This window comes from Rhincodon typus, chromosome 2 (assembly GCF_021869965.1).
Source record: "Rhincodon typus isolate 14 chromosome 2, sRhiTyp1.1, whole genome shotgun sequence".
Taxonomy (NCBI): Eukaryota; Metazoa; Chordata; class Chondrichthyes; order Orectolobiformes; family Rhincodontidae; genus Rhincodon; species Rhincodon typus.
In genome coordinates this window covers 77,013,545-77,035,923 of record NC_063333.1, presented here as the reverse complement: position 1 = coordinate 77,035,923, position 22,379 = coordinate 77,013,545, and the positions used below count along the sequence as shown (strand labels likewise).

The window sequence follows — 22,379 nt, the reverse complement described above, 5'->3', positions numbered from 1 at the left end:
CTTGCCTTATTAGTCAGTGCATTGAGTATAGGAGTTGGGAGGTCATGTTCCGGCTGTTCAGGACATTGGTTAGGCCACTTTTGGAATACTGTGTGCAATTTTGGTCTCCCTGCTATAGGAAGGATGTTGTGAAACTAGAAAGTGTTCAGAAAAAATTTACAAGGATGTTGCCAGAATTGGAGAGTTTGTGCTATAGGGAAAGGCTGAATAGGCTGGGGCTATTTTCTCTGGAGCGTCAGAGGCTGAGGGATGACTTTATATAGATGTTTATAAAATCATGAGAGGCATGGATAGGGTAAGCAGAGAAGGTCTTTTCCCAGGGTGGGGCAATCAAAAACTAGAGGGCATAGGTTTCTGTGGGGAAAGATTTAGACGGGCAAGATATGAAAGGAACCTAAGGGGCAACTTTGTCACACGGAGGGTGGTGTGTATATGGGATGAGATGCCAGACAAAGTGAGGCTGGTATTGTTACAACATTTAAAAGGTATCTGGGTTGGTATATGAATAGGAACGGTTTAGAGGAATATGGGCCAAATGCTGGCAAATTGATTTATCTAGGATATCTATGTCAGCATGGACGAGTTAGACCCCAAAGGGTCTGTTTCCATGCTATACATTTCTATGACTATGAGTGTATCTATTCCCTAGTTCCATTAGGTTTCAGTCACCCCTCTCAGATTGTACTGATATTAACAGATGGAGAAACTATTGACACTCCCAAAAATAGTAAGAGCAAGAGAACACATTTAAAGTGATTTGCCAAAGAAGTAAATAAAATGAGAGAAAATAAAACTTTTTCACACAGCAATTTGTTCAGGTCTGGAATGCATTGCACGGACATGTGGTGGAAACCAGTTCAATCAAAGCATTTAAAGAGCATTAGATGATTATTTGAAGATAAATAAATTTCAGAGCTGTAGAGAAAGGGTAGGAGGCTATTATAAAGGCATGCTGCACATTTGGAGATCTGGTATAGACACAATGGGCCAAATATTCTCCTTCTGTATTGTAACAATGTTATAATTCAATGAACAAAGCTGCTGGACTAGAGAAAGCAGGTCTGGTGGTAATAGGGCCAGAGGCGAATGGTAGGGATGGGAAGAGATGCTAACAAGGCTGGGGCCTGTGAGTGCTTGGCATTTCTCTGGTGCAGAGAGTTGCGTAAATGGATATATACTAACCCAGAAGTCCTGCTTCAAGCTTATTATTGTTAAAGAAACTATGCTTTTGAATCTCCTGTTGTAGAGGAAGAATGTAACAAAGGTAATCAAAATGCATGCAATTTCATTCATCTCATAAATAAATATAAAACCACTTTCCTGCCATATTCCACCAGTGCCCGGTGCTATTTGCCCTCCTCACTGATGGTATATAAGATGCATCTTGCTTTTGGTGCTCTCTACTTCTATTTAAGTCTGCTGGTCCTCCTCCCCCTGTAGTAGGGTCAAGAATGCTAGCCATCAGCATTCCCTATGTGAGGGAGCATGACTGAAGACATTCGCCCCCATTTGATGTAAGCATAAAGTTTAGCCTTGACAAGACTCCAAAGTCAGACTCCCTTATGTGCTTTGTTACAGCACTTGATTAGAGCCTGACTCCAGATTGATCAATGTTTATAAATAATACACCTTTATAGAACAAAACTGATATTTGCCTTAATTACAGTTATCTTTATAAAATTGGAGAGACTACATTAGGCTCTATTTACAACAATTAGAGATATAATTTAGTGTTGGTATGATCATGTAATTAGGATCAAACAGAGTCAATTAAGTACACCAAAATAATAACATTTGCTGCAATTTTATTTCTCCATGTAGATCACATTTTCATCTGGAGCATTTATCCGTGCTGATGTGAGTGAGTGGGGAGTGAGTTTAACACTTAGAGCACCAGGTGTAGACTTCCAAAGTACCAGAGGTCTTTGTGGCACATTTGATGGTGATATGAATAATGATTTTCATAATTCAGCTGAGCTCTTAATTCAAGAAAAGGTTGATAACCTTGATGGTTTCATTGAAAGTTGGAGGTATGCATAAATTTTAAATCTTCAGTATCAGTTGGTTGTTAATCTAATGGAGTACAATGCATGGCCTTTATAAAAGCCTTGCCCCCGTACTGTCAATGGAATAAAAATTAGATAATTCTATAATTATGATTTTGCTATGTGAATTATTCTTATTGTCTGATGGTTGTTACAAAACTGAGTTGGTTATGTACCAACCATCACTGAAACTGCAAATGCAGTTATGACTAAGCTTTTTATTAGTTTTTTTTCACTATTTTATACAACTGTATAAAGTCAAGAATGAACATGTTAAGGAAAAGTGTGTGTGAGAGAGAATTGAATACCATAAATTTAAACAATAAATCTTTGAAAATATATTTTAGTTAACTAAAATGTGAACCAATAGAACTAGCCAGTCAGTGTGCCAGATCTGTGAACAATGTGTAATGTTCTTTTTGATTGTACTCTTACAGAATACAGCCTGGAAAGAGTCTATTTGATAAAACACCACCCTTACCTGTTAATGTCAAAAGAAGATGTTACTGTAGTTGCAATACTGATTCAGTTGTGATGCAACAGCCTGCAAATAAACTTGATTTTTTTCCTCAATCTGGGGTTTCTTCAGCTTGCCTAAGCAGTGAAAATGTAAGATTTTCCAATTTGATACCAGTGCTGGATGTTACAGCAGAGTACATCAGTACTGTTGAACTGATTCGAGGAATCAGTCGACGCAATGCTCGAAGCAAATCTAGAATTGCCACTTTAAAAGATGTACATTATGCAAGTCTGAGTAAATTAAATCAAACCGTTCATTTTGCAAGGGTCTCCTATGTACATTCCAGAGAGCACAGAATGCTGAAAAAACAAGTGCTATCAAGGGAACACGTTAGAAGGAACAAACATAAAGACATCAGCTACAATCAAAAAAGGCATCTTAATAATAGGAGATGGAAACGGCAACATTATTATGAATACTTACCAACAGTCCTTTTTCAAAGCCTTACTCAGACAGACTTAGAGGGATTTAGTTACTTCTTTCCTGAGGATCATGCTTCTGAATTTCATCAAGAGATCTTGCCTACTTGGCCTACACCTTCTGGACTGACAGAAGCTATGGCTTCTGATTTATGCCAGCAGACTGTAACGAACTCCAGTATAGGTCGAGCCTGTGGAGAGTTACTGGGACAACGATTAATGGATGTAATAGATATTTGTATCTTGGATCTTCAGCTTAAAGATGACCTCAGTTGGACAAGCGGAGGTCTAAGTTTGTTAGAGAACGAATGTGAGAGGAAACTTCTGGAAGATGGGATCCATCATGACAGTGGCAATGGTGACTTGTCCAGTGTACCTCAGGATATTTTGTCAGCACTAAGGTGCCCCAGTTCTTGCAGTGCCAATGGCGAATGTACTGAGTGGGGTTGTACCTGTTTTTCAGGTTTCAGCAGCTCCGATTGCAGTGTTTTAGTCGGTAAGTATTGGGAAAAAAATATCTGAAGTTATCAAACTTTTCAATTGCATTTGCAGTCAATAGCACATCAGTTGAAGCCTTGTGTAGTTGTAAACAAGTAGAGTAAATCCTTGAGGCTATAGATTCTGTTCGTTGGTGAACAGAACAGAATAGTACAATATGGGGAGATACTGAGAAAAGAGGAGGTGTCTGCCCAAGAGGGAAGAGCCATCCAATTACAAATTACTTATTGTCATGACACCACTCCTTTCTCTCTGTTTCCCCACCTCTCACTTTGCTAATGATGAGAAAAAGGAATAAAGTATGTGTGTACTTGAAGAAAAACATTCAGTACATTCGTAGTTTGGAAATGGCTTACATACAACAAAATGTATGGTCTTGGAAGTTTCAAATTTTGCAGAGAGTACAATTTGATTTGCATTTTATGATATTGACATCAAAGATCAGCTTCCTGAAATCACAGAGTTGGAGAATTCTGGATTGTGTGATGTTCGACAGTTTGACTGTACCTCTGTGAGGGTCTTTGGCCAGTGGTTCACGGAGTCTGCAAGTTTAACGTGTGAAATCATCAAGCTGCAAGTAAGTAAAGTTACGGGATGAAGTCTATACTCAATAGTTAGACGAACGTAGGGCTGCTTTGTTAAACATCTTTCAATGTAAAGTTTTACAGGCATTTATAAGTTGAATGTGAGTGGTTTTTAAGATATTTAAAAAAGTAGAATGCCTGGAATGATGTAAGCATGCTCTTTGCTTTTTAAAAAAAACAACATGCCAAATTTGTTACAATCTTTGAATATTGTGCATTATATTGTAGCCATTGAGGCAGAACAATTTCCATGTTTGATCCAAGTTTAGACTTTTATTATTGATGTCAATTTTGCTATGTAGTTAACTCTATGTATTGAAAATATTAGTACGCTGACACCACAATTTCAGTTAATAAGGGCAAAATTCTGTGGATATTGGAAATATGAAATAAACACAAATTGCTGGAGAAACTCAGCAGGTCTGACAGCGTTTGTGGAAAGAGGAAAAAAGTTAACATTTCAAGTCAGGTATGACTTCAGAACTGAACAACTTGAATGTTACCTCTGTTTCTCTTTATGAATGCGGTAAGATCGAGGATTTTTTTACTAGTTCAGCTATCATAGTTGCTTTTAAGCAACCAGAAATGTTGGTGGATCAAAAAGGTAAAGTTTTCACCTTTCAGCCAAACAACACTGAATGGTAGAGTTCAGGAACATAAGCAGATACTTATTGTTGTCCTGGAATTGATCCAAAACTCAGTAGAACTCAACTAGCTTCAAAACCCATTGTCATTCTTTATATAAACTTTGCCTTTTCTACTGGTAAAATACATAGGTCAACGCAAATCAATGGGTGGTAGTGTATATCTCTGCCTTCTTGCCCTTGAAATCCAGTGCAGAGAATTATGGAGTTACATTTCCTTGACCTGCTGTAGTAATAGGTAACAAAGAAAGTTAACTTTGAAAGAATTGACTTTCTCAAGAATTTATCAACTCTGCTCCTCCACCAATTCATCTGCTTGCAGGTGAACAAGTTGCCAGTGGTATGCTTTTAGCCCCGTAAGTCAACGTATGGTTGAGTCTTGTCACTTCCATTAGAATAACAACACTAGAGAGATATAGTGTGGCCATTCACAAAACTTGTTGAATTGAGACAATGAATTTTTACTTTATTTACATGTATATTTTTGTGTCTGTTGCAAGAAGTCAATACTTTTAAAGGTCACTTGATTGTACATTGTTGGACGAATAAAATTTCATAAATCTCAAGTGCAAAGCTTCTGTTGAATATAAAACTTAGTAAGATACATTAAAAAAAATTATCTTTATTGAAGTTGCTTGATTTTATTTAACACCAGAATCACATTGTGTAGATGCGTAAAAGATAAAATATACATAGAAGTGCTACACATTTTTTATTTTTATCCAACTATCACATCAATGAAGATTGATTTATCATTATTAACTGATTTTCAAGTGCATAAAATTAACTCAAATAACAAACATCTTTACTTCAGCTATCAAATTAAATCTAACGTACAAAGTAACTAAATTAAGTTTTAATTTCCATTATGGCACCAGATGCAATTACAATTTTTAGATCAAAGGACTTAAATATACAATGGCTATTACAAGAGACAAGTCTAAGTGGGAATATAATGCTTCGAAATTCCCAGACAAGACCTTTTTGCTCTGTTTGCATGCGATATTGCTATAATATTTCACCTCCTTTTGGAGTTGGTGTTGCTCAAAATCCCTGCATATTATTAAGTCTGAGCCTTCAGTTATTGAAATGCAGACTGCCAACAGACCAGGAATATGGAGCATGGCTACTTTGCAACCTTAATTAGCCTACCACCACTTTAAAGCACAATGAAATAATCTGCAAAAGTATATCAAAGTGAAGAAAGTGAAATTGGGTGTGTATACGTAGAAATTTAAGGAGCTAGCTAGCATGAGTTCTGCTATGATTTTTAAAATTGTGTTGTCAAAATTAATGATGCATATTTTGATTTCTTTTATCTAATTGAGTATAGTACGTCAATGATGAATGGGTTCCAACTGTGTCGCAAACGACAAAGGCGACATTTTTGAGTAATCGAGCCGTGGACTGCCAGATTCCAGCTGAGATTGGTCAATCATTTGAAAGTATAGACCTCATTGATGACAAACCACTAGCAAGATGGCAAGTCAAGGTGTGAAACTTCAAATGTACAAATGCTGTCTACTAAAAATTATGATGAAACTGAGTCCTTGCAATTTCATGACGTAGGCTGTAGCAATCAAACTTCAGGAGTTTGGGGCCTACATAACTTCAGTTTTAATTTGAACACATTTGCATGACAGCTGCAGAAACTCATTTTTTTCTTTAACCTGTGGAAAACTTGTAAATATTACATATTCTACCATTTTAACTTCAGTACCTTTTTTTATTCTTTAAATTTAAGGATTTTCATCTTCTGTTGTCATATGAAGATAGAACCAAGCACAGGTGCCCAAAAAGTTACTCTCAGAACAGTAATAGTATAGTTCTGCAACAATATTTATTAAATTCTTTGGATCTACCGTTATTTCTGTGTGAAAGCAAAAACGGGTAGTAACAGATTTAAGCTCTCAATTTGAAATTTGAATGACTAAATCTTGTATCACAGTGTGAACCATCAAGCAGTAGCTTTCAACAATGCATAGTGAACCGTCACCTGGCAGGGCTGTTTTCTGAATTGAACAATTATTACCCACTTCCTATCTAATTAAGGACAGTGACTGGGTTCTTTGAAACTGTAGGACCAATAGGAGGTCCTCCAACTCAGGAGGAACTGTAGGCTGTCTTTTCAGGTATGAGAGAGAGAGAGAGAGGGTTCCTCCATCTCTGGTCACCTGCTGTTCTGCTTTTACACTTCTAAAAAAAAAATTGGCCGAAGTCCTCCATGGTGGCCTGTAGCTGCATGTATATAGCCACTTATGCTGTTAAAGCTTCAAAGACATCTGGAGCTCGGGACCCTCTGTCTGCTGTCAGGACACCATCTCCAACATTCAGACTGTTTGCAAACTGGGGAAAGGATGCAGGCCAATTAAAAAAAATGCCCGTTGCTCTCTGATAATTAACTTACCTGAATTGGCTACTTTCTTCTGTGGGCATGTAACTTTTCTGATGTAATCTGGTCTCCAGGAAATGGCTCCTTGCCATAAGAGGATGAAAATTCTGCCCTATAATGTAGTAGGTAATCTCTCTAGTTAGGAACAAATTACTGCAGATGCTGGAATCTGTACTGAAAACAACAAATGCTGGAGATCACAGTGGAGAGAGAGCAAGCTACCATTTCTAGTCTAGATGACTCTTCATGAGAGCTGAAGTGAAGCATGAAAGGGACAGCATTTATGCTACAGTTTGGGGGTCAGGTAGTGGGTGTAAGATGCTGATGGAGAAAAGATGTTGACAGTTCAGATTGAGTGATTGGAATGTGAGAATGGCAGAACAATGCTGTGTCTACCTGATAGAATTGAAAGGACAGACAGTCCCCACTGGGATGGATGATAACAAGCTAAAAGAAAGGTAAGAAATAGGAGCTAGTTCAGAATTTAAAGGTGTTGAACTCAATATTAAGTCCAGAAGGCTGTAAAGCACCTAGTCTGAAGCCGAGATGTTGTTCCTCCAGTTTGCGCTGTAATACACTGGAACATTGAGGTATGCTGAGGACAGACATGTGGGCACGCGAGCAGGACGCTGTGTTAAAATGACCAGCTATGGGAAGTTCAGGGTCACGCTTGTGCCCAGAACAGAAGTATTCCGCAAAGTGGTCACCCAGTCTGTGTTTGGTTTCTCCAATGTAGAGTAAGCCACGTTGGGTGCAGCGAATACAATACATAGCATTGGAGGAAGTTCAGGTGAAATGCTGCTTCACCTGGAAAGACTATTTAGGCCCTTGGATGGTAAGCAAGGGAGCAGGTGAAGGGGCAGGTCTTGCATCTGCTGCGGTTTCACGGGAAGGTCCTGTGGGAAGAGGGAGTCGTGTTGGTGGTTGTGGATTGGACTAGGGTGAACTGGAGGGAACGATCCCTGTGAAATGCATACAGGGGGACTGAGGGGAAGATGTGTTTGGTGGTGGCATTCTGCTGGGGTTGTCCGGAAGGGCAGAGAATGATCCTTTGAATGCGGAGGCTGGAGCGATGAAACGTGAGGACAAGGGGAACCTGATCACACTGTTGTGAGTGAATGGAAGGGGCAAAGGCGGAAGCACGTATGATAGGTTGGATGCGATTGAGGGCCTTGTGAACCCACAGTCATAGAAGAAGCGAGCCATCGCAGCAGCGCTGTTTTGGAAGGTGGCATCATCCGAACAGCTGCAACATAGGCAAAGAAACTGGGAGAATGGGATGGAGTCCTTGCAGGACGTGGGGTGTGATGAGCATGCTGCAGTGTTCTAGTGAATCACAGAGCGAACTGGATGAACAAAACCTCATCTTCAGACTGGCCGTTTTACAGCCTTCTGGACTTAGTATTGAGTTCAACACCTCTAAATTATGAACCAGCTCCTATTTCTTCCCTTTTCTTTCAGCTTATTATCATGTCCTCTCTCCCCTCCCCCCATCTTAGTGGGAACTGTCTGTCCTTTCAAGCCTGGCAGGAGACACACCATATTTCTGCCATTCTTGCATTCCGATCACTTAATCTGAACTGTCAACATCTTTTCTCCATCTGTACCCTGCACCCACTACCCTCAGCCCCCAAACTACAGCATAAATGCTGTCCCCTTCACACTTCATTTTAGCTCTGATGAAGAGTCATCTAAATGCAAAACGTTAGCTTGCTCTCTCTCCATGGATGCTGTCTGACCCGCTATGATCTCAGGTAATCTCTCTAGCTTTTCTTATACCAAGTCATAAGTATTTGATTGTACAGCTCCCATTTTATAGATGTGCAAGGACTCATTCTGTCCTAAAGGTTCAGTGCTCTCCAAATGCATCCAGATCACATGTCAGAAGTAGTAGCTCATTATGATATTTAAATAAGGGCCCCGTGTTGTTACTTGGAACCCTTTCATGAAATTAAGCTGCCCCAGTGTCTGAATTGGCATGCAACAAACATGCTCAACAATCATGGAACAATGACCCTGCAGCAACACTATATAAAGTGATTATCCACACAATTCAGACTCGTTGATGTTTTCTTTTGGGCTGTTGATGAGTTTATGAAAAAGAAGTTGTCTGTATAGTGCAGTGCACAAGGAGAAAACTAGGAATTGTATCCATTACAACTTTCCAAAGTACAAGATACTATAGATTACATCCATCTTATTCTGTGTTCTCCCTGCCTCCAGTCTAGCATTTCTTTTTGAAGTAGGAAATTATTCTAGTCTCTCAAAAACCAGGTTGTTTGTGAACTTTTTCTTTGGCAGTCCCTCAGGATTGAGAGTGATTTGCTTCCAATCCAGTTCACTGGGTTTTGAGATAGCTGATATGTTCAATTCACATTCTGCCAACTCTGCCATATCAGGACAACTGGTGCTTGAAGGATCAAGTGGACTAGTGCACTCTGTATGAAACCTTGATGTCACCTCTGCACGAATCTTTCAATGTATTTATTTGGTGCCTTCCTGCTTGAAACTTCACCATTTTGTTTCTCATAACCAAGTGCATTGAGAGGTGGCAGACATGTTTAACACCTCTTTAGGATACTTTGAGACATTCTATAGCACTTCATATGTACTCCAGGGGCATATCCTACCATAGCCAATTTCTGAATAGAGCAGTTCCTTTGAGGTCTACAATTTAGGCCTACAAATAAATGTTCTGCCCAGAAGAGCTGGTTTTGAGTAAGTAAGTCTTTGCTCCTAACCATGCTGGTTTGGGAGCAGATTCTGAAGAAGAACTGCTTTTCTTGCTCCTGGATTTGGAGGATCTTGCAAAGGCACAGTGAATACTATTTCTCGAGTGCTTTGTGGTGTCTTCAGTCTGTTGTTCAAGCTTCCAAAGTACGCAGGTGCTGTTTACTGCCCAGTAAACGATGACCTCATTCTTCTGTATGAAATTCTGGTGTTCAAATACTCTCTTCCTCAGCCAGCCAAAAGTTGAGTTGTCACATTGGAGGCGAGGATGAATTTTATTTCCTGTTCCTGCCTCCATCGAGAGCAGGTCCCAAGGTATGGAAAATAGTCTCCATTTTCCAGTACACCTCAGTTATTGCTCATCAATGGGAAGAGATGTGCTGGAGTAGGACCTTGACAGGAGTTTAATAAAAAGTCTGTTTTCTTATTCTTTGGAGAAAGAGTTTACAGTGACCTTCACCTTGGTTTCTGTATAAGCACACAGACAAGTCATCAACATACATAAGCTCAATAACTGGAGTTGAAATGAACTTGGTTTTTGATAGCTGATGATGTAAATGGGACAATTTCCTATCTGTTCTAATAATATATCTCCATACTTATGGGAAATTTCATAGATGAGGTGCAGTATTGGAATAAAGATAGAGAGGAAGGTTAGTGTGATTACAGAGCCTTGTTTGACCTAAGTTCTCACTGAAGTAGGGTCTATGGTCAGTGTTTTCATGAGAGTCATGTCTTGCATGATGACATGGAGTACCTGGAGGATTGGTGACAAATTTCTGAGAACGCCCAATTTGAGGAAGATGGTCCCTAAACTTCCATGGTTGAGAAAGACCATGGGCACTGGTGCTGTTCTTTTGAATTTTCTGTGATTTGTTGTGCAGGGGAAATCATTTCTCTGCTGCTTCTCAAGAGGTGACAAATGTACTGTGACTCAAAAGAGCTGTTCAACCACTGGGAGAAGATGATTACAGAGCTTCCTTGCAAAGATCCTCCCTGTAGCAGGCATCAGCGAAACTCATCTGTCTTCATCACAGTTGGACTTGTCTCCTATTCTCAATATGGTTATGATCACAGAATCCCTGAGATTACTTGACATGCACTCCAGTATCCAGTTGAGAGATATGAAGTTCTGTAGATAAGTCTTGGCATATTTTCTGTGTTCAGAATTTCGCCAGGGATTCAATTTACTCCAGTGCTTTGTTGCTTTTCAGTTGTCAGTTGGCATTTTCAACCTCTGAACCAGTATGTTACCATCATTATACCAGACCACCACAGTTCCTTGTGGTGGTGGATTACAGGCAATACGTCATGCAGGTCTGGAACATAGAGATAGGAGTAGACCATTCGGCTCCTCAAACCTGTTTTGTCATTCAATAAGATCATGGCTGATAAGTGGTCTAATTTCATCAAGCTGCTTTTGGCGCATATACTTTAATAACTTTGGTTGAACACATTTATCTCCAATTTAAAATTATCAAGGGATCTAGCATCAACTGCCATTTGTGGAAGAGAGTTCTGTGATAAGAACAAAGAAAATTACAGCACAGGAACAGGCCCTTCGGCCCTCCAAGCCTGCGCCGATCCAGATAATCTATCTAAACCTGTCGCCTATTTTCCAAGGATCTGTATCCCTCTGCTCCCTGCCCATTCATGTATCTGTCTAGATGCATCTTAAATGACGCTATCGTGCCCGCCTCTACCACTTCCGCTGGCAACACGTTCCAGGCACCCACCACCCTCCGTGTAAAGAGCTTTCCACGCATATCTCCCATAAACTTTTCCCCTCTCAACTTGAAATCGTGACCCCTAGTAATTGAATCCCCCACTCTGGGAAAAAGCTTCTTGCTATCCACCCTGTCTATACCTCATGATTTTGTAGACCTCAATCAGGTCCCCCCTCAACCTCCGTCTTTCTAATGTAAATAATCCTAATCGACTCAACCTCTCTTCATAGCTAGCGCCCTCCATACTAGGCAACATCCTGGTGAACCTCCTCTGCATCCTCTCCAAAGCATCCACATCCTTTTGGTAATGTGGCGACCAGAACTGTACGCAGTATTCCAAATGTGGTCGAACCAAAGTCCTATACAACTGTAACATGACCTGCCAACTCTTGCACTCAGTACCCCGTCCGATGAATGAAAGCATGCTGTATGCCTTCTTGACCACTCTGTCGACCTGCATTGCCACCTTCAGGGTACAATGGACCTGAACACCCAGATCTCTCTGTGCATTAGTTTTCCCCAAGGCTTTTCCATTTACAACATAGTTCGCTGTTGAATTGGATCTTCCAAAATGCATCACCACGCATTTGCCTGGATTGAACTCCATCTGCCATTTCTCCGCCCATCTCTCCAATCAATCTATATTCTGCTACATTCTCCGACAGTCCCCTTCACTATCTGCTACTCCACCGATCTTAGTGTCATCTGCAAACTTGCTAATCAGACCATCTATACCTTCCTCCAGATCATTTATGTATATCATAAACAACAGTGGTCCCAGCACGGATCCCTATGGAACACCTCTGGTCACAGTTCTCCATTTTGAGAAATTCCCTTCCACTACAACTCTGTCTTTTTTTGCCTAGCCAGTTCTCTATCCATCTAGTTAGTACACCCTGGACCCCATGCAACTTCACTTTCTCCATCAGCCTACCATGGGGAACCTTATCAAATGCCTTACTGAAGTCCATGTAGATGACATCTACAGCCCTTCCCTCATCTATCAACTTTTTCACTTCCTCAAAGAATTCTATCAAGTTGGTAAGACATGACCTTCCCTGCACAAAACCATGCTGCCTATCACTAATAAGCCCATTTTCTTCCAAATGTAAATAGATCCTATCCCTCAGTATCTTCTCCAGCAGCTTCCCCACCACTGACATCAGGCTCACCGGTCTATAATTACCTGGATTATCCTTGCTACCCTTTTTAAACAAGGGGACAACATTAGCAATTCTCCAGTCCTCCAGGACCTCACCCGTGCTCAAGGATGCTGCAAAGGTATCTGTTAAGGCCCCAGCTATTTCCTCTCTCGCTTCCCTCAGTAACCTGGGATAGATCCCATCCAGACCTGGGGACTTGTCCACCCTCATGCCTTTTAGAATACCCAATACTCCCCCCCCCCCCCGCCTCTTTATGCTGAGTTGACCTAGAGTAATCATCTACCGCTAGCCTCAACATCCCTCTCCTCAGTGAATACTGACGCAAAGTACTCATTAAGAATCTCACTCATTTTCTCTGACTCCTCGCATAACTTCCCTCCTCTTGTCCTTGAGTGGGCCAACCCTTTCTCTAGTTACCCTCTTGCTCCTTATATATGAATAAAAGGCTTTGGGATTTTCCTTAACCCTGTTTGCTAAAGATATTTTATGACCCCTTTTAGCCCTCTTAATTCCTCATTTCAGATTGGTCCTACTTTCCCGATATTCTTCCAAAGCTTTGTCTGTTTTCAGTTGCCTAGACCTTATGTATGCTTCCTTTTTCCTCTTTACTAGTCTCACAATTTCACCTGTCATCCATGGTTCCCTAATCTTGCCCTTTCTATCCCTCATTTTCACAGGGACATGTCTGTCCTGCACTCTAATCAACCTCTCTTTAAAAGCCTCCCACATATCAAATGTGGATTTACCCTCAAACAGCTGCTCCCAATCCACATTCCCCAGCTCCTGCTGAATTTTGCTATAGTTGGCCTTCTCCCAATTCAGCACTCTTCCTTTAGGACTACTCTCGTATTTGTCCATGAGTATTCTAAAACTTACGGAATTGTGATCACTATTTCCAAAGTAATCCCCTACTGAAAATCAACCACCTAGCCGGACTCATTCCCCAACACCAGGTCCAGTATGGCCCCTTCCCGAGTTGGACTATTTACATGCTGCTCTAGAAAACCCTCCTGGATGCTCCTTACAAATTCTGCTCCATCTAAACCCCTAACTCTAAGTGAATCGCAGTCAATGTTGGGAAAATTAAAATCTCCCATTACCTTTAGTGATAATTCCTTTAATGCCCATGGAGTATCACTCATTAATCTCCCTATGGAGACCATTGAGTACAAGTTCCCTTGGTGACAGCCTGTTGGAGCTCATCACCTGAGTCCTTCATACTGCAGGCCTATAAATGGCTGCAGTGGTGATTAATTAGTGGTGGGTAGTAGCTTCTTTTAAAAAAAAACAAAAAATAGTTATAGTGATTTGGTGGTGGGAAAGTTGCTCAGTTGTGTGACAGCAGTTCTGCGGATGAATAAAAAGCAGGTCTGTTGGTGGTTCATGTTTAAAAATGAAAACAAAGAGTCATGGTGATGTTGGTGATGGGAAGGTTATTCTATTGTGTGTGATAGCACTTCTGAGTATGGAAAAAAGAAAATAAAACAAAGCAGACCTGGGAGGGTTGGAGTTCTTGTCGTGGTGGTAAGTCACTGGACTGGTAACCCAGTATCCCAGGTTGATGTCCTGGAGACCGGAGCTTGAATCCCACCATGGCAGATGGTGAAATTTGTATTCATTTTAAAAAAAGTCTGGAATTAAGTTTGGCCCAATAGTAACAATGTAATCACTTTGAGAAAAAAAAGTAAAGCAAACCTGAGGGTTCTTGTGGCAGTGTCCCTTGGTTCAAGTCTTACCTGCTCCAGAGGTGGGTAATAATATTTCTGAATCAGTTGATTAGAAAAACAGGTTCAATTTTTAAAAAAAAGCAAATCATTTATAAAGCAGACCTGCCCCTTCTTGCCCTCTCTACCCTTCACTCACATTTGGTAGTTTGCAATGCCTGTAACAGGCTTTGCTTGTAAATATCAAGTTAGCTGTACCGGTGGTGGTTAGTAATTTTGAAAAATAGGCACAGTGATTTGGTGGAAAACCATTCATTTGTATATAAGAGCATATCCAGATAATTAAAACAAGAGGAAAAAGAATAAAGCAGACCAAGCACATGGTGTCCATCAGTGTTCTCAATGCCTTTGAGGAGAGGTGGGTACCACGGGGAATACAATGCTTTACTTCCCCTTCCAACTCCTATTTTCATTTAGTCCCTTCCCGCTCTCCCTCCCATTCCCTCAGCTTTGATGGTTTGTGTTTCCTGTAACTGGCTTTGCATGTAAATACCCAATTAGCAACACCAGTGATTTAATGGTGGTGGTTAATGCCTAAAAACAAAAAAATCATGGTGATTTGGTGATAGAGAAAAAAATTTAATTGCGTGTAAGAGCTCTTTTGGATATATTAAAAGAATAATTCAGCACAGGAACAGGCCCTTCGGCCCTCCAAGATGAAAATGCAGATCTAGTCCTCCTCACTCTCTACCTACCTCTCCATCACCTTTGATCTGCATTGCCCATAACGGGCTTTGCGTGTAAATATGTAATTGGCAACATGGCTGATTTACTGGTGACGATTAGTAGTTAAAAATAAAAAAAATGTCTTGGTGATGGGGAGGAAAACCATTTGGTTGTGTGTGATAGGCCTTTTGATATTAAAGAAAACTATAAAGCATGCCTAAAGGGCTCTTGTGGTACAGTAGTAGTGTCCCTACCTCTGAGCCAGGAGGCCTGGCTTTGAGTCCCACCTGGAATCCAGAGGTGTATAATAACATCTCTGAACAGGTTGATTAGAAAATATATTTACAGATCAAACAGACCTAGTGATGGACTGCAGAACTGTCTGTCTGGTCTTGGAATAGCCTACGTATACCACTGGTTGTGGCTCTGTTTTGATCTACAACAACAAATTATGTTCCTTTTCATTCGGGCTTCCTGAGTTATTACAAGTTCCAAAACCTCCACCTTTGCATGTAGATGTACTTCCTACCATCTCTCCTGAAAGATCTGGTCCTAATTCTCAGCCTATAGCTTTGAGTTCTAGAATCCTCAATCAATAGAAATAGTTTATATACCCAGTCTTTTCCTGTTATTATCTTGAAGACTTTGTTCAGATCAACCCTTAACCTTCTGAGCTTTAGAGAAATCAGGCCTAATTTGCATAATTTCTCCAAATAACTTAACCCCTGCAGTCCAGGTATCAGCCTTGTAAACCTAAATTGTATTCTCTCCAAGGCCAATATACCCTTTCTCAGATGTAGTGCCCATATCTGCTCATGGTACTTCAAGTGGGTAACCAGTTACAGTATAACTTATGAATCCTTATACTCCAGATTTTAAGGCCAGCATTGCATTAGCATTCTTGATAATTTTATGCATATGTTTGTTACATATTAAAGATCTGTGCACCTGAACCCCCAGGTCTCTGCATTTGACTTAAACATTCACTCCCTCCACTAACAATGTACAGTGGCAAGAGCATGTACCATCTGCAAGATGCATTGCAGCATCTTTCCAAGATCTTCAACAGACCCTTCTAAATCTCCAGCTTCTACCGCTTATGCATCTGCTGTCCTTGCCTTTCTGAGAGCATCAACATTTGCAAGGCCTTCTCTAAGCCACACTTCATCCTGACCTGAAACCCTCTCACATTCCTTCAGTCGCTAGGTCAAATTCATGGAGCTCCATTCCTGACAGCGCTGTGTACCTGACAATATGAGCTGAAGTTATTTAAGAAGATGACTCGCCACCTCTTGAGGGCAATTAGGAATGGGCATTCAAGGTTAGCTTCACCAGCAATGTCTTCATCTCTTGGACAAATAAAAGATAAAATATTGTCTACCAGGTTAATTCCATAAATTCATGATCACAACATGTAGACACAGACGAAAAATAGAATAGTCTACGATGTAAAATTATAAAATTATTTATGTATAGAAATAATGTATTTTGCCTGTATTCCACAGGAATATAATTTTGTTTTTTCTGACAGATTTCAAATGATGGTTACACATACAGCAATTCTCAGGATTTAACACTGTTTGATGGAGCTTGTCAAACATGTGAACCAAACTCTGATGGACTCTGCAGTTTAAAGGTAAGATCAGAAACTGTGCTACTCTCCTAAAAAATACATTATTTTACACAAAAGTAAGAGGTTGAAGATTCTATGATTGATTATAACACAAGCTGGTAGTGATCAACCTTTGCGTTAACTGTTGCCAATCTTTCGAACACAGCTGGGTATTTGTTATTTGTGAGTTCAAATCCCACCGTGAAACATTGTGAAGTTGAATTTAATACATCTAGCAATTTCTGAGTTGGCATCGGGAGAGGGAAAGGTCAGTTGTTATGATTTTGCTTTAAAAATCACACCATCAGTGCTATTGACTGTGAGCACATCTGAGGCTCCCTCCTCGAGTTATCATCAGAAGCCAGCCGATGCCCCAGATTTCACACTGAGAACGCTATTCTGCACATTATGTTTACTCCTTTGAGATCAGTGCAACACTATAATATTCAGCAGAACCACCGCATTCCATCAAACAATGCCCAGAAGAAATTAGACACACAACTCCAGAATAAAGTGTACCTTTCTCTTCCTGCGTGTTGGATTATTCCAAGTACACTAAAGTATTTTGAAATACCTATTGCATAAAAGAATGTTATGTAGGTATATTTGTAGTGCTGCATCTAGTTTTGGTCACAACACTTGATGAAGTTACCAGATTGTAAACCATGACGATTAAGAAAATATAAAGATGAGACTCTTAGTTATGAAGAAAGGATCTAAGAAATAGCAATATTATGCAAAAGGCTGATAAGATTACGACATGGCACCAGATTTTTGTGAAGAAAATGAGAATCATAAAATCATACAGTACAAATGAGGCCCTATGGCCCATTGAGTCTGTACCAAAGCTACCCTGAATCTACACTAATCCCGCTTTCCAACATGAGCCCCATAGTCTTGAATGTTATGACATTTCAAGCGCTCATCCTAGTATTTTTTAAATTAAGGTTTCCCATCTCAACTACCTTCCCAGGTAGTGCATTCCAGACCCCCATCATCTTCTGGTTGGAAATCGTTTTCTTCAAATCCCTTCTAAACGTCCTGTCTTTCAGCTTAAAATTAGGCCCGCTTGTCATTTCCCCTTCAACTAAGGGAAATAACTATGTTTTATCCACCCTGTCCATGCCCATCATAATTTTATACACCTCAATCAGCTCCCTTCTCAATCTTCTCTGCATCAAATAAAACAGCTTCAACTTATCCAACCTCTCCTCATGGCTAAAATGCTCCAACCTAGGCATGTCCTGGTGAACCTCCTCTGCACCACCTCCAGTGCAATCATATCCTTTCTGACCAGGACTGCACAAACCTGTGGCCTAAAAAACAGCCTGTACAGATCCAAATAACCTCTCTGCTCTTATAATCTATGCCTCAACTGATAAGAGGAAGTGTCCCATCTGCCTTAAGTACCTTATTAACCTGCCCTGCCACCTTCAAGAATTTGTGGACAAGAACCCAAAGATGGAGAGTCTGGAAAGTTCCCACTCTGAAAATCTCTACTGTTAAGAATGCCCCTGTCCATCATACTTTAGTTTCAGATAGACAGGAATGTGTGAAGATAGGGCTGCCTCAAGGCAGAAATGGAGATGGGCAGATTGCAAGAATGACAGTCTAGAAGATCCACGTGTTTACTGCACGTTGACACATTTACAACCTCAATTGTCAGAGTCTCAGTCACTCAACTCTGATATCTCCCTCCGCCTTTATTTCTCCTAAGGCTCCCATGCACCCTAGAATTTGTAAGCCCCCTTCCCTCCTCCACCTGTGCAACCACGTCTGTCTTGGGGCTCAGCCGAGTATCTGTAATGAGGCTGAAAGGATATCTGGCCATCTATCCTGTAGATACACTTGCTTAATGTCTTATGCTTTGCTGAACAACAAATGGCTAATGCATTTTGCTCCCTTCAGACAATCTCTATGCAGCTGCGTAGGGAAGTATAAGCTTTGTGATTGACATAAATATTATCCTGTAATAACCTGAAGTGGCCCTAGAATAGGGGATGATTTAGTAGTTACCTTTCAAGATTCAGACTCTGGATGATTCCTACAGAATAGAGGTTAGGGTTAGGATTTGCTAATGTAACCCCTGTTTTTAAGAAGGGAGGCAGAAAGAAAATCAGGAATTAGGGAAAACGCTAGAGTCCATTAGAAATGAATTAATGGCTGAATTGTTTAGCAAACAGTGGCAGAATCATACAGAGTCAGCATAGAATTACAAAAGGGAAATCATGCTTGATGTTCTACTGAAATTCTTTGAGACTGTAACAAGTAGAGTTGATAAGATGGAGTTAGTGAATGCGGTTTACTTGGACCTTCAGAAGGCTTTTGATAAAGTCGCACATAAGAAGGTAGTGTGTAAAATTAAAGTGTGAGGGATTGGGAGATAGTGTATTGACATGGATACAAAACTGTTAGCAGACAGGAGGCAAAGAGGGGAGGAGAAAACCTAGTGGTATTATCACAGGACTGGTAATCCCAGAGACCCAGGTTCAAATCCCACCATGGCAGATGGTAGATATTGAATTCAATAAAAATCTGGAGTTAAGAGTCTGATGACCATGAATCTGTTGTTGATTGTCAGACAAAACCCATCTGGTTCACTAATGTCCTTGCGGGAAGGAAAATGCTATCCTTACCTAGTCTGTTCTACAGCAATGTGATTGACACTTAACTGTCCTCTGGGCAATTAGGGATGGGCATAAATGCTGGCCTATCCAGTGATGCCCACATCCTGTGAATGAATTAAGAAGAAACGGGTCATTTTCCAAAGGGCAGGCACTGACCAGTGGGTACTGCAAGGAGCAGTGCTAGATCCTAAGCTGTTCACAATATATATTAAGCCTTGCAGGTGATCCAAAGCTGGGAGGGAGATTGAGTTGTGAGGATGATGCAGAGATTCTTCAATGTGATTTGGACAATCTGACTGAGTGCACAGATGCATGGTAGATATAGCATAACGTGAGATTATTCGTTAGCAACAACAGGAAGGCAGATTGTTATCTGAATTGCTATAAATTGAGAGAGGAGAATGTGTAATGAGACCTGGGTGCCCTTGAACACTATTTGCTAAAGCATGCAGGTCTAGCAGGCAGTCAATAAGGCAAAGGGGCACGTTAGCCTTCATTGAGAGAAGATTCAAATACAGCAGTAGGGATGTCATCCTGCAACTTGCCCCGGTGCAAGGGCCTTAGTGAGACCACACCCAAAGTATTGTGTGCAGTTTTGGTCGTCTTATCTGAGGAAAGATGTTTGGAAACCAGCGGTTACAGTGTATTAATTCGAATAAACCATTCAGCACTCTGATGAGGAGAAATATCTTTGCCCAGAAAGTGGTGGGTCTGTGGAATTTCTTACTAGTGAAAGCAGTGGAGTCTAAAACATTGTTTGATTTCAAGAATGAGTTGTACATAGCACTTGGGGCTAAAGGAAAAGCAGGGGTAGGATATTGAGTTGGTTGATCGGTGTTAATAATATTGACAGAGCAGGCTTAAAGGGGCGAATGGTCTAATCGTTCTCCTATTTTCTGCTTGCAGCTATATGAGAAAGTAGGAGATGCAATATATTTCAATAGGAATCTTAATTTGCTGTTTCTTTTTCTTTCTTCTCGAGTCAAGACCAGTATTTCTTTGGGATTCCCAACTCCTAAGAAACTGTGAAATATTATTAATAGCACTGTCTTGGCTCCATCAAAATTTGAGGGGGGAAGGTGGTTGAAATAGTCACCCCCTCCTGCAATTAAACCAACAAGGGCCGGAGACCAACGTGTGTGGCCATCATCCATAACCTTATTGTTAGAGTGGCAAAATTGCTGAAAATAGCAGTGAGCATTTGAATCCCAGAATCAGATCATGCTCATCATTCTAAAGGCTTCCTGATTTCATAGAATCCCTACAGTGTGGAAACAGGCCCTTCAGCCCAGCAAGTCCACACTGACCTTCAGACATCCCACCTAGAACCATTCCCTTATAACCCACCTAACCTGCATATCCCTGGACACTACGGGACAATTTAGCAAGGCTAATCCACCCTAATCTGCAAATCTTTGGACTGTGGGAGGAAACCCACGCAGACACGGGGAGAATGCGCAAACTCCACACAGGACAGTCACCCGAGGGTGGAATTGAACCTGGGACCCTGGCGCTGCGAGGCAGCAGTGCTAACCACTGAGCCACCGTGCTCCCCTAATTTGTCATGACTCCATACAAAATTGGGCTGTGATTTGAAGTTTTAAGATAAATAGTGCATAGACAAACCAAAGTGCATAGATGAATAACATAGAGATAGTGACATTAACCGAAATACATGTTATGATCCCAGCCAATGGTACTACTGGACAAGTCAGAACCCTGAATGAAACCTGGTTTGATAGATCGTATTTTGGTTTTGGTTAACATGGTGGTTAAAACATAAAATATATTCACATGATGCTGTAGATGGTTTTAACAGCAGAATGTAGGTTTATTATACAAAAGACAGAAAATAAACCAAGCTACATGAAATTAAAATGATCCTAACACAGATATCAAAGCAGAGTTATGCCCTGTTTCCCAACACCATCTGTTACAAAACTCGAGTCCCAGCAAAATTACAGCCCTACCTCAATTCTTCAGTTTACTCTTAACTAACTACTTCCATGTTCTTTCCTGTGGATTGTGGCGACATTCGAGTCTACTGACATGAACTCTTCACAAATCGGAGAGCCTAAACTTTGTCACTTCCAATAACTTGCAAATTTCTAGCCCAACTCTCTTAGCCTCGACATTTCACAAAGGAAACAATTCTGCTGGGCCAACTGGCATTCATTGAGCTGAACTGAAAAACTCTTTCTCATTAGAAGAGAAACTTGCTTCTGAGTTCAACTCAGATATTTTCAGATCTGAACTGAAAACAAAGCTAAAGGCCTTTAAATATGGTTACCCTTTCTGTCTTAAACTCAAAAATGTAAACATCTTTACATGAACATAGCAGGGATCTGCAGTCACAATGTATTCTGAGCAATTCTGTATTTAGCTCACTGTTCCATGATAACTTGATAATTTTTGAAGATGACTTCTCACAGCAGTAGCACACATCCATCGGCTTCTCTTTTTAAAACAATCCAACTTCCAGAAATGATGTCATCACAATATGAAATAAAAACGAAGAGTCAGGTATATGTTCGGATGTAGTTTTTCACAAGGCCCCATTCAGAACTAACATCCTGAACACATGGTGATATAGATTCACTGTACTCCTTAACAAGTTAACTGGCTGCTGTGTGAAGGGGCATTATAAGCTATAGGCGTAAGATGTTTAAGTGGCATTGTGAGGAAGCTCTTGTAGTTTCTTGGCACTTTGCTTACATTTGCAGAGCTTTTCTTAGATTGTTATCACTTTGTTTAAATTGCCTCCCCAGGATATTGATTAGGACAAGGGACAGTAATACGCATATTACAACATACCTGGTTAAGGCAAGTTCTGATGTTTTCTTTTCTAATCTGTTCACCATTTAATCATGAATATAAATTGGAATGGAATAATCCAAAAGTCAAATTGATATATCTTAAATTTGAACAAAGAAATTAATCTTTGGCAATACTTCTGAATAATTCAAATTACCAACTTACATCACCACCCAAAGGGGAATCGTGGCAATTACAGATGTAAGATATTATA

General features: G+C 40.4%; 1 protein-coding gene across 3 annotated transcripts in view; it reads left to right on the top strand.

Moving 5' to 3' along the window:
• LOC109935053 (von Willebrand factor D and EGF domain-containing protein-like) overlaps positions 1 to 22,379 on the top strand; it is a 196,979-nt gene that overhangs the window by 114,009 nt on the left and 60,591 nt on the right. For all 3 annotated transcript variants that reach the window (XM_048616980.1, XM_048616988.1, XM_048616973.1), the window contains 5 exons: positions 1,822 to 2,030; positions 2,483 to 3,480; positions 3,923 to 4,059; positions 6,044 to 6,202; positions 16,644 to 16,748. In XM_048616980.1, the coding sequence (XP_048472937.1) occupies positions 1,822 to 2,030; positions 2,483 to 3,480; positions 3,923 to 4,059; positions 6,044 to 6,202; positions 16,644 to 16,748 (1,608 nt within the window). The remainder of the gene's footprint in view (positions 1 to 1,821; positions 2,031 to 2,482; positions 3,481 to 3,922; positions 4,060 to 6,043; positions 6,203 to 16,643; positions 16,749 to 22,379) is intronic.